The sequence below is a fragment of the Lissotriton vulgaris genome, chromosome 5 (genome assembly GCF_964263255.1).
Source record: "Lissotriton vulgaris chromosome 5, aLisVul1.2, whole genome shotgun sequence".
NCBI lineage: Eukaryota > Metazoa > Chordata > Amphibia > Caudata > Salamandridae > Lissotriton > Lissotriton vulgaris.
This window is the reverse complement of record NC_141693.1, coordinates 1,394,824,121-1,394,837,182: the sequence shown is the minus strand read 5'-3', so window position 1 is coordinate 1,394,837,182 and position 13,062 is coordinate 1,394,824,121. Positions and strand designations below refer to the sequence as shown.

At 42.4% G+C, this 13,062-nt stretch overlaps 1 protein-coding gene across 1 annotated transcript in view; it reads right to left on the bottom strand.

Moving 5' to 3' along the window:
* Window positions 1-2,498: 2,498 nt before the first annotated feature.
* Window positions 2,499-13,062, bottom strand: part of LOC147712646 (protein phosphatase 1H-like) — a 207,839-nt gene continuing 197,275 nt past the window's right edge. Inside the window, exon 10 of the mRNA XM_086923340.1 lies at window positions 2,499-3,573. Coding sequence (XP_086779466.1) covers window positions 3,426-3,573 — 148 coding nt within the window. The 3' untranslated portion in view covers window positions 2,499-3,425. The remainder of the gene's footprint in view (window positions 3,574-13,062) is intronic.

Sequence of the window (13,062 nt, the reverse complement as noted above, 5' to 3'; positions counted from 1 at the left end):
ACTGATAGATTAGGGAGAGAAAAATATCTTCTTCAGCAACTGTAGATATTACAGTCTGACCCACGCCGTCTACATTTAAACCACCTTCCATTGAAGTCAAATCCAGCTTCCTGCGAACCGTATCAGGATGATTGGTTTGATCAGTTAGATCATCCAGTAGGAGACTACTGTGATCGCTTCCCTCATTCATACTTATTTGAGCCACATACTGATGTACTAGGTCTTCACACGAGGACATTGATTGCTCAGATAGGGAATAATAATCCCCGGAGTCTGCATCAAAAACTTGAGGCACAGCTCCATTTATTGCCATACCTTCAGCTTCCGCCAAATTATTTTCTGTCCCAGTCTCTTTTTCCACACTGGCAATTGCTGTTGCCTCCTCCAAAGGAGTATCCACCTCCTTCGCTACTTGAGACACGCTGGCGCAACTAAATCTGCAGTTGAAGTTATAATAATTCCTGGAGTGCCCTGTGTTTGAATATCAATGCCCTCATCTGGGGGGAGCGGAGGTAAGGACTGGGGGGGGGGGGGGGAGTTTCAGGGGGGGAGGGGTTGCGGTTGTTGCTTCTCTCGTCGTCGCTCTTAACTGTTAGAAAAAAAACGCCAGAATTGTTTATACTTCTTGAGCAGGCTTCCCCTCAGCAGTATTGCCAGCAGCAGCAACTTTCCCTTGCTCAATATTCACACAGGCCAAAAAGTTTTTCGCACAGTTCACTTTGCTCACCTCTGCGGCGCCAGTCCCCCTGCCCGCTTCAGCTCCCCTACTCTCCACTATGGCAGTGCCACCAGCAGCTCCCAAGTCCTGGGGAGGAGCAGAGTGCTCCGGGGCACGTGATTTACCTCGTCCCCCTTCGGGCGGCATGTCACTCTCGCCGCAATCCGATCAAAGTCAGGTAAACGCTGGCTTCCTGCAGCCCGTAGCAGCACCAGCTGCCTTCAATATTCTCGCCTCCAAGCGATTCTCCTAGGCTCCCAGGCGCCATCTCGCCGTCTCGGAGCTGAGGAACCTCACTGTGGCACAGCCAGCTTCAGTGGCTGCGAAGAAAGAGACAGGAGCGGAGAGTAAAGCACACCGCCCACCACCGGAGGCAAACGCCGAATACCGCTGCTTGCCGCCTCAGCCTCAACACCACCAATTTGGGCGAAAATACAACAGCAGCTGCCGGCCTCCAATGCGGTAAGTTTTTTGCACAGCTCGGATACTTTTCAATACAACTGCAACTGCAACATTGTATCTGCAACAGAACAGAACACAGCGCGGGAGCTGCAAGGAATGCCGTCCTACACGTCCGTGGTCACGGGCGCCATCTTGCCTCCACCATATTAACTTTGTTCCTAGAAAAATCCTTCTCATAGCTATAGCTTTAGAATGCATTTGCAGAATAAAAAGTGTACACCATTTATCCTAAAATAGTTTATTATCTCAGAACACAAAATTGGATTTCATGTAATTAAACTGGTTGCCAAATTGAAGACACACCAAGCAATACATATATACTCAAGACAAATTCCTTTATTTTGGTGTCACTTGTCACAATTCATTATCCACTCGGGACATCTGGGGCCATTATTTAATGAAGTAGTTTATGGTTTAGGTTCAACTTAAGATCAGTTGTGCCCTAACACTGGTCATTACATTTTGCAGTTTAGGTCTGGACATTCTTAATTGGCACTTTTCATATTGTGACACTTTAATTCTATGCTTGACATATCAGTCAAACAATTGAGGTTGAACAGTTAATTATATACGAGGGGAATTGGATCGATATTTTTCTGCTTATTTTATTAATGGAAATGGAAGAGGACTTGGCTAAATCTGGTCCCCAGTCTCTAAGGTGGCATCATTGATAAACCTACTCCCCCCTTCCAGTAATGTGCGGGTCTCTGAAAAAAAAACTATACAGATTCCATACATGCCTTTTATGCTACAAAGTGGCCCACATCGACTACTGGATCCTTGTATATTTGAATGCCTTGAAAAGACTATAGAGGTCCACCATGCACCAGAAAATAGGAGAGAAACTATTAGGAGGCAGTTGTTAAGAGAGAGCATCCAGCTGTATTTTCAATCAAGTATTTTGTTGGTGGAAAATTACAACACAAAAGTGGAGGTACATTGTTTGCTTGTTTTGAAAAGTGCTGTCTTGGATTAATGAATATATCTCACTATTTAGCTCAAGAAACTCATTATTGAGGCGGTGTGTTTACAATATCTCAGTACATAGACTTTGAGCTGGGCTGGTGCTGCAAAAAGGCAACGAACATGGCGGGGTTGGTCACAATAATGGCTCTACAAGCAGCAAGCTTATCCTTGAAATAATGTAGTTCCTCTTGAAGTGCATGAAGATTGCTGCGTAGGAAATAGGAGAAAATGAAAATTGTGTGCTTTCACAACATGCGTTATACACCATTGACAAAGAAGAGTAGCTGTAAATATATTGAAAGCAATATAATTATTCGCAAACAACAGACTTTAAAGCCGACACCAGTTTCTCAGATTGCAAGCTTGATTCATTTTTGTATTTTTGCTGGTGCATTTCTAACAGTTTTTTCCAATTTGTACCTAAAAAATATATCCATACTGCATAGCAAGAAATGGCACTTTTCTAAAAGTGACAAATGGTCCTTCCAAATAAAAGTGTACTGCTAGTCTAAATGTTTTAGCATTTAGTGTGGCTGTAATGCACAAAGTTCAGTAAATCAGCACTTAAAGATTTGCATTCTGATTGAGGCTTGAAAACCAAAGTGTACATGATGGCTTGCTGCTCGGTAGAGGTTTCGAGGTATTAGTTAATCCACAGCCACAGGTCCGTTGTCTCTTATGTACAAGTATTCACACATTCTTTTACGCAGTGCCTTAGATTTACATTTCACATTCAATTACTACCACCCCATCATATTGGTTATATTTTTATGGACCACTCAAGTATGTAAAACTGAGCAAAAGCTCAGGGTCCAGAACCCATGAACTCTTACAAAAATGTTTCGCTCACAAATGAGCCATTGCATTGTAATATAGATCTTCTTTACACCAACACCGCCATTTATGGGTCACTCTTTCATTGAACGACCCATGGTGCTAATTCGTGTTTAAGCTGATTTGAGGGCCGATTCTGTGCCTGAGCGACAACTGGGCATCTGCTAGCCACAGTGTAACCGGTTTTACCTGGTAGCTTCAAGAGATTTTGAAAGACAGTCATTAAAGATGGGAGCAGCATGCCTGTTTCATAGCGTACTACTGCAGCCCTTTACCTCTGGGTATGACAATGCACCAGATGCGGACAATATCTCAGTTCAGTGTCCAGTGTCCACAAAGGATCAGCAGTAGACGTTCTTGGTCTGTAGGCACAATCTTTCCCTTTTGAAAGATCCTAATCAGTATTTTCTCTCGTTCAAGAGCCTTCCAGTATATTGAAAGAATGTCATGTGTAGGTCACTGGCCCACCAAGTGGAATGACAAACACAGAAATATCATCTCCGGAACCTAATTTTTCATTAGCCAACCTCCACCCTCGTTCCTTCAGGACTCCTCTGGATTTCATCACCAATTCTTCCGCTACCATTGTAAACCTAGAAAAAATAATATAAAAGTTAGGAATAGTCAACATGCGAATGTCATTTACACTGTGTTCAGATGAAAGTTCTCTGCTTTGCTTTTACATTGTAGAAAGCGCCCAACTCTGCCCACTCACATTACCAGGTATGTGCCATTAAGACAGGGCATTCATTCCTATATAATTTCTTTAGTGACCAATTTTTTTTTGACTGACATTACTTTCTGACATCTTGCCTTATATTTTATTTTTATTTATTTATTTTTAGGAGTTTTATTTAGCGCTAGCTGGACCCGAGGGTATCAGAGTGCTTTACAACAAGTAAATTATGTGCAAATAGGCAGTACAGAGTATGGTCAAACATGAGGATCAAACCAAGTAAAGAATGGCCAGAGGTGCAGTCACGTGTACGGGCATGGAGGATGAAGTTCAAACAAGGCGTGCCCCCCCAAATTGCTTGGTTCACACTGGACGAACACCCCTGAACCCCATCTTAACCACAGTGGCAATGTTTGATGACCTTGGGAGTCTTTTGACTCTAATTCCATTAACTGTGTACCCCTCCCCCCCTCCATTTTTCCCTTCTATTTTGGCTGATGACGTGTATTTTGAATCAATAGGTGTAGCTGAATAGAGCCCATTGGTGCCTTCAGCAATGTTTGATTGGTGCCTAGTAAGTATACACTCATTGCATACCTTCTATATTTTCTGTGCTCTCTTTAAGTCCTCATTTTTCTAAAGCTCATGTTCTTAGAGTTTTGATGATGAACCTTCTGTCTAAAGGATCGAAATGTTGTTGACTAGTTCTACTGACCTAATTTGACCGTACATAATTCAATTAAATTCAATTCAATTAATTTATATAGCGCGCTACATACCAAGAGGGTCTCAAGGCGCTTGGAGAAGGGTGGGGAATTACTTGTCGAATATCCAGGTTTTAAGTTGCTTTCTGAATGCTAGGTGGTTCTGAGTGAGGCGAAGGTGAGTGGGAAGTGAGTTCCAGGTTTTAGCCGCCAGGTAGGAGAAGGATCTTCCTCCCATGGTGGTTTTGTTGATGCGAGGTACAGCAGCAAGGGCTTGGTTGGAGGAGCGTAGCTGGCGGGAGGGGGTGTAGAAGGAAAGTCGTGTGTTGAGGAATTCGGGTCCAAGTTCGTAAAGTGCTTTGTGTGCGTGGGTTAGGAGGCGGAATGTTATCCTCTTATTGACGGGGAGCCAGTGGAGGTTTTTCAGGTGACCAGAAATGTGGTCATTACGCGGGATGTCTAGTATGAGTCTGGCTGAAGCGTTCTGGATGCGTTGGAGTTTTTTCTGAAGTTTTGCGGTGGTGTCGGCGTAAAGGGTGTTTCCGTAATCCAGTCGGCTTTACACCAGTGCGTGGGTGACCGTTTTTCTAGTTTCGGTGGGGATCCAGCGAAATGTTTTTTTGAGCATGCGAAGAATGTTGAAGCAAGAAGATGAAACGGCGTTGACTTGTCTGGTCATCGAGAGTGAGGAGTCCAGAATGACGCCCAGGTTCCGTAATGTGTCGTGTTGTTCTTACTGATCACGTATTGGCACACGTGTATCACTTGTATGAAAGCACCAAGCACATTTCTCACCAATCACTCACTGTGCCATTACATTGTTTTAAATATTTGTTTATATATGATTTAATAAATTTATCATTTGATGTATTTGCAAATCAATTGTTATATCTATGGTCTTTGAACACTCAGGTACCCTTGTTACCAATAATTGTGTTGAATGTGGGACATCTCTGTTCTTTTTCCCCTTTACAACACTGCAAGCACCCTGGAGATTCTCCCTTTTACAGTACACTTTTGTTGACTCCGAACCTGTTCCCAGATATCAGGGAACACTCAAAGTGTAACTATTTTGAGTGAGAGGTGGTTGCTGCTCTCTATCAATCCAGTCTGTGTGGTGCTGCTAACTAGTTTATAGTCAGGGGCACAAGCCTTTTTACTTGGGGGAGATGGTTGACCAGCTGTCCCATGCAAATTTTCAGTTTAGACCCCATTTCTGTGGTCTTTGGCCTTCATCGTGTTTAGGATATACATTATGCTTGTCTTCAGTGTGTGTGGTTTTGTATGTAAGTGAACTAGTGAGAGCTGTTATCCAATTAACCGCCCCCCATGTGGGTGCTGCACAAGGTGGAAGACTCCTTTGTGGTGTGGTAGTGCTGTCCATTTAGGACACGCCAACCTACATGTGCAAACTCTACAGTCTCCCTTCCTGATACTGGTGTACTTGACGTGTGGTTGAAGTAACCAGCCAGTGCATTTGTTTTAGTTTAGGTTTTCCATGCCATAGTGAAACCATTCCTCACCCGTTTCTTGAATTGCATCTATCTTCCCTGACAACAGATCACTGAGAGGAGGCAAATGAGCAAGTTCAAATTGATGTCTGTGTGGACAGTGGGCAGGAAATCTGTAATTTTTTCAAGCAACAGCTGGTAAACGCTTCCCCTGTGATAACTCTATTAATGGCTCTGGCAGTCCATATGGTAGAGCAGGATACGTACTGGCCCACCCAACAAGTACTTTATTCATCTTCATTAACCTGGCATGAGGACACTTGCACACACATGTAAGAAAATAAAAACTTTGATCCAGGCTTCCAAAGGACCTGAAGGAACCACTGCATAGTTGCCATTCTCCATCCGCTCTGGCCCTGAGTCTGGGAAGCGTGTCGATTTGCCTTGCTTCTTCATCTGGAAGAGAATGAAGATATACGAGCCTGCATGAGGAGCTACACTAAGCCTGCCAAGGGGAATTGGCCGGATTCTGCAGAAGGTCAGCGAATAGGTAGGAATGATGTGAGAACACCTTGAGGAGCAGAGACTGTCCAGGGGCCCTACGGACACCTCAATACAGGTACGAAGGAGCAGAAAGAGAGACAACTGAGTTGTATAACTGATTTCATCACCTTTTAGTGTCAGAAAGGGTGAGCGTATATTTTCTGGAATACATACCATATCCCCAGGGTTGCCATACATAGCTTATTTGTAGCTCCCGAGAGACAAGGAGACAAAAAGTCAACAATGACACCATATGGTCCATTTTTCCTAGCTGGAGGGGATAACCTTATCTAGCCACAGGAGATTAGGAACCATAATATCTGCCATTCTAATGCTTATAGGTCGCCGAATACAGCTGTTAAAGTCAATTAACGCCATGGTCACATTTACATAGCATACAATCGGCCTTTGGTATGGCACTGCAGCTCTTTCAGCAGTCTTGACAGAATATTATCTAATTAGCTAGTCGCTGATGTCACTTCTTTAGACAGGCTGTACTGGTAGAATCTGAGTCATTTGCTTTTGTATTGTGGTCTTGTAAATGATCTCTTGGCCATTTCCCCAGATTTTCTCACTTTGACCATATACTCATTGCTCAGGAGCTAACTGGCTAACTACACTAGTCAAAGATGTTGGTGTAGAACGTAGCCACCTGCTAAGACAGAAGATTCTCCTGGTTCCAAAGGTTAAGAACTGGTGGAATGGGGCGTGGCTTGAGCGCCGCACAAGATGGCGGCTTGACTTCGGAGCTTCGCTGTTCGAGCGCCGACACCAGCGATTTCCTCATCATTTCCCGGACTTTCGCGGACGCCGCTAACTTTTTTGAGCATCGGAGCATGAGGTGAGCAGAATGATGTCAGCTGCGTCCCTCTACTCCGTTCTAATGCGCACTTTTCATTAGTGACGCGGCTCGCTATTTCGGCGGCCGCCATTTTCTCATCTTTTGCCGCGATTCTCCTCAGTCGGTAAATGTTTGTTTCTCACGCCACAGCGCTTCCTCAGTGCACCTCGAGATTATGAACCTCACTAATTTGCGCATTTACCTCATAGCTCCTCAGCAGGAGCCTTTCTTTTTCGTTTTCTCAATCTCAAGTGCCTTTTTCCTTCACACTGCTTAACGTTCCACGCTGCACTATTCCTACAGAGCAACGCTTCTCACAGCAATTTACCTCACAGGCTACTGACATGCCTGCAACAATGTTTGTTCTTGAATGGGATGAAAGCAGTTCTCTTCCTCTTGGCCAATGACTTTTATGTTCAAACATTCTCCTCACTGCTAAATCAGTCCTTGTGCTTGGACTTTCAGTTTCATGTGGTGACTTTTTTGTAGCACATTTCTATATTCTTGTGGAGGAATTCTTGCAGAGAGGCTGTGTGTGATATCAATAACTTTTGCTCCTTATATCACACATTTTATTCATTACTCTGTATCATCACACCAAATAGTGCCTTCCTCACAGAACCTTTTTTCTTCGAATCTGGAGTAGCACTGCTATTTTTCTCCCTTGCCTTATATGGGGAAGCTGCGCACCCTCAAGCTTACTGCTTCTAAGACCAAACCGCGTCATTCCTCAGACTCTGATTCCACGACGCAGACCATGGATGACCGTGTTTCCCCTAAACCGGATGTTACCCATGGGGCAATTCCTAAAGCTAATACCTCCAGTAAGCTTTTGCAACCTGGCTCTACAAAACGTCTGAAAAAGGATCCTCCCTCTCCAGGTTCCGCGTCGCACTCAGCATCCATGGATCTAATCCTTGAAGAACTCTGTGCGCTTAAACCCTTTATGGCTGAAACTACAAAAACTCTGCAATTTCTTCATGACAAATGGTCTACTCTTGAATCGAGGGTTCTTTTGGTGGAACAATCCACGGAGGCTCTTCAAACTTCCTGTTCTAAAATTTCATAGTTGGAGAAGGATGTCTCTCTCTTAAGAAGGCAGACTGAGGAGTTGGAAAATAGAAATCGTAGAAATAACTTACGCCTTTATAATCTTCCGGAACTTACAGAAGGGTCCAATCCAACTGCCTTCTTCCAAACCTTCTTACCAAAAATTTTGGATCTTCCTCCTTCTTCTTCACTCAACATTCAACGTGCACATAGACTTGGCCCAAAAGTTTCCACCAAACCCCGCGGAGTCATCATGCTGTTTTTACAATATACTGACCTTCTTCAAGTACTTTCAGCAGCAAAAGCTAAAAAACAAGTTATGTGGGAAGGTCACCGCCTGTATCTTTCTCAGGATGTAGCTAAAGTAACAGCTGACCGCCGGAAACAGTTCCTTGAATTACGACCACGACTACGAGATCTTGGTGCCAGATTTGGTCTCCTTCACCCTTGCCTCTTCAAGGTCACTTACAAAGACAAGACAACAACTTTCGAAGATCCACTAGTCCTTGAAGAATTTCTCCGTCACCATGAAACCGTCAACATGGACACTGCAAGACCTGTTTAATTGTTCATGTTTTCTCCTGTTTGACTAAAATGTTTATCTTTTTGTTACCCTATTATACCTAGTTTCTGTTTCCTCCATCCTATTGTATACCCCTACTCCTAGTATATTTTGTCCTAGTATTGCGCAGTTTATATATTTGGTTTTCTTATGTTTCTCTAACATCCTCTTTTCCATTTTTGTCTTCTTACAGATCCTCTCCTCATGTTCTCCACCCCGGTGTATTTTTGCTCCCTTCAATTGACCCTAAGCTGGTTCCTCAGGTGTTCGATGGCGTGAGTTTCTGTTGTCGATGTCGTCCTCTTCTGGCGTCGTCACCCCTCATTTTTCTTCTGTGTTTGTTGGTATGTTTCTACTTTTTTCTAACTTTCTTCTATTCTTCCTACTGTTCTCTCTCTCTATTTTCTTTCCTTACTCTTTTCTCTACCTTTCACTTACCTTATTCTCGATCTTTTCTCTTGATTTACTTCTCTTACTGACTCTTTTTCGCATTCTTATTACTTCTCTCCTTTCCTCTCAACTCATTTCTACTTCTTCTTCATCATCTCTTTTATATCATTTTCTTAATACTTTATATTCCGAGTAGTTACTTGGAATGTTAAGGGTTTAAACAACCCCATTAAACGTCAAAGAGTTTTAACGCATTTGACTAGGCTTAAAGCCGATGTAGCCCTCCTCCAAGAATCCCACCTTACAGAAACGGAGGCTACCAAACTTAAACGTTCTTGGGTGGGTCATGTTTTTCACTCTCCCGCTTTAGGTAAGAAAAATGGTACAATTATATTATGTCATAAAAAGTTAACTGTTTCAGTTATATCACAAGAATGCAATGTTAATGGTCGTTGGGTTCTCATTAATCTTCTTATTGATAAAATTCCTTTAGTTATTTTCAATGTTTATGCTCCTACAGGTGTTGATAAATTGTTTTGGCCTGCTATTTCTGATAAGCTTGTAACTCTCAATGAACAGTATGTTATTTTTGGTGGTGATTGCAATCAAGTTCTTGATCCCTTTTTAGATAGAAATTCAAAAGTTAAATTTGTTCCCTCCAAAATGCATTCCCAATTTGTCACATCTATACGGAATAATGCTTTAGTTGACATTTGGAGGTTATGTAATCCGGACCTTAGAGAGTACACTTTCTATTCCCCCACTCACCACTCCCAATCCCGTATTGATTACCTCTTCCTCAGCAAACCCCTAGCACAACTTGCTATTCACTCAGATATAGGCTCCATTTTAATATCAGACCACGCTCCCGTTTTTGTTGATATTGACCTTATCCCCTTCTCCCCTCACTCAGGACGCTGGAGATTTAATAACTCCTTACTCCTTGACTCCAACTTTTGCACCCGTTTTAATTCCTTTATCACCGAATTTTTTACACTTAACCATCTTCCAGAATCCTCCTTTGCCATGATATGGGATTCATTTAAAGCGGCCGCAAGGGGATTTATCATTAATTTTGTTTCTCAAAAGAAAAAACAATCTATCTCTAAATCAACTCAACTTTTAGATAAAATTAAAAAGCTAGAGTATGCCTATTATAATTCTAACTCTGAATCTTCTCTTCGTGAACTTATATCCGCCAAATTTGACTTTAATAAAGTGAAGTAGTGTGGCTCACTGGTTAGAGGCAGCAGACCCGAGAGCAGAGGACGGTCCGGGACCAGGGTTCGATTCCCGGCGCGGCAGGTTTCTGGACCAGGGTCAGCGGACTCGATAATTCTCTCGCCTCGGTGCCCACTCTGATCAGCGATCACACTCGGCAACTCTGGGCATTAGCTTGCCTCATCTTCACTAACGGCCCCACCAGACCGCCGGGGATGCCTGGTCTCACCCTGGAGATACCCATTAAGGGACCATCTCTCAGGGAAGCCAGGAAGGGTTTCGCAGCGGTCGAAGCGCCTTGGGACCCTACGGGTAAGTAGTGCGCTATATAAATGCCTATACATATACACCACCAATGCTGCCTCAAATTCTCTTCTTAAATGCAACTCCCGCTATTACGGTGGACAGAACAAGATGGGCAAACTTCTTGCCAATTATCTCAAGATACGTAAAGAAAGAACTAAAATTGAATCCTTACAAGGCCCAGCTGGTGTTTCTTTATTTAAAGACAAGGACATATTAGCTCAATTTGTTTCGTTTTACCAAACTCTATACACTCCCGAATCTAATCCTGACCCTATTGATCTTCTTACATATTTTCAAGATATTCCCTCTCCGGATTCTTCTCATATTGACTTCCAATCATTAGATTTGGATATTACCCTTTCTGAAATCTCACATGCAGTCTCTATCCTTCGTCGCGGTAAAGCGCCTGGGCCCGATGGTTTTACCATTGAATTCTACAATCATTTCTCTTCTCTTCTTCTTCCTAAACTACTTCTGTTATTTCAATCTTTTGCGGCTTCCGGATCTTCTCAAGGAACTTTCCAAGAAGCATTAATATGTTTAATTCCTAAACCAGATAAAGATCATACCCTCTGTAAAAATTATCGTCCTATCTCCCTAGTAAACACTGATTATAAAATCTTCGCCAAAATTATAGCTCTTAGATTAGATCCCCTACTACCGGAACTTATTGGCCCTGAACAGTCTGGATTCGTTAAAGGTCGTTTATCGTCGGACAATGCTCGTGTTTTCTTTAACATTTTAAGTAAAGCCACCTCCCTTCCTACTCCCCTTGCTGCCATCTCTCTGGACGCCGAAAAGGCTTTTGATAGAATAGGCTGGGACTTTATGTTTCAAGCACTTCGTTGGTTTGGTTTCCCTCCTAAATTCATTTTTCTTATTTCTTTACTTTACTCTAACCCCCACGCTTCAATCTTTGCAAATGGTATGATTTCCGATTACTTTCCCCTTCAAAGAGGGGTGCGTCAAGAATGCCCTCTCTCCCCTCTTTTATTTATTATAGCTTTAGAACCATTCTTAACTAAGATTCGACTTGATGATAATATTACTGGATTTCATTATGGTTCTCAAAAACAAGCTAAATTATCAGTATACGCTGATGATATTTTATTTTACTGCTCAAACCCCCAAACAACTCTTCCTTCCTTCCTTAATCAAGTTTCCTCTTTCTCAACTGTTTCTGGTTATCATCTAAATACTGACAAATGCGAAATTTTACTCTTAAATCCTTTATGCCAAAAACATCTCTTTGACTCCTCTGGCTTTTCCTGGCAGCCCTCTAAGATTAAATATCTAGGTGTTTGGTTCGCTCCCCGTCTTCCTGACACACTTAAATTTAATTTCGAATCTCTCTCCAATAAAATTACTACTTCAATTAATCGATGGAATCCTCTCTTCCTTTCTTGGTGGGGTCGTTTGGACTCCATCAAAATGATGCTAGCACCTTTAGTGCTCTATACTATTTCCATGATTCCCATTCGTATTCCTGATCATTATTTCAAGTCAATAGACTCTCTTCTAGTAAAATTTTTGTGGAAGGGTAAAAAATCTCGAATAGCTCTCTCTTCTCTGAAAAAAGACAAATCCCTCGGCGGAATCAAATTCCCTAACTTTAAATCATATCATAATGCTTTTTCCTTAAAACAAGCCATGCGGTGGCTTTCTTCGGATCTTCCTCACATTCCTCCTTTATGGCTCACGTTGGAATCTTCTTTTCTTCATCCTTATGAATTCACAGAAGTTCTCTCCTTTTCTTCTAATGTATCATCTCTTCGTTCCCCCATCATTTCTCACTCCTGTTCTCTTCTTCGTCCCTACGTATTGTCCACATACCCCTCTGCTTCCGTAACCACTCATTATATTGGAAAACCTGGCATTCTCTTGGTTTAAAATGGATCTCCCAACTTCTTTCGAATACTCAACCTCTTCCTTTTCAAGATCTTCAAACACAATTTTCGCTGCCTTCCTCTTCTCATAAGCAATACTTATCATTGATGCCATCCCTTACCCAATACCTGGCTTCGCTCCCGATTACCAACCCTATCCCTTTCACTCATCTTTCAATTTCTAATGCCCTCGATCAATCCCTTTCTGCTTCATTTATCTATAAATCTCTGCAGTCTTCTACAGATCGTACTAAATCGAAGGTTGAGTTGATTTGGGAAAAAGATTTGTCTCAAATTTGGTCCTTCACTTTATGGGATAAAATATGGTCCAAAATTCACAGTACATCCAGAGCTGCTAACACTACACAAACTTTATTCTTTATTTATAATCGTACACTTTTCACTCCATCAACTCTGTCATCATTCTCCCCAGACACTCCCTCCACTTGTTG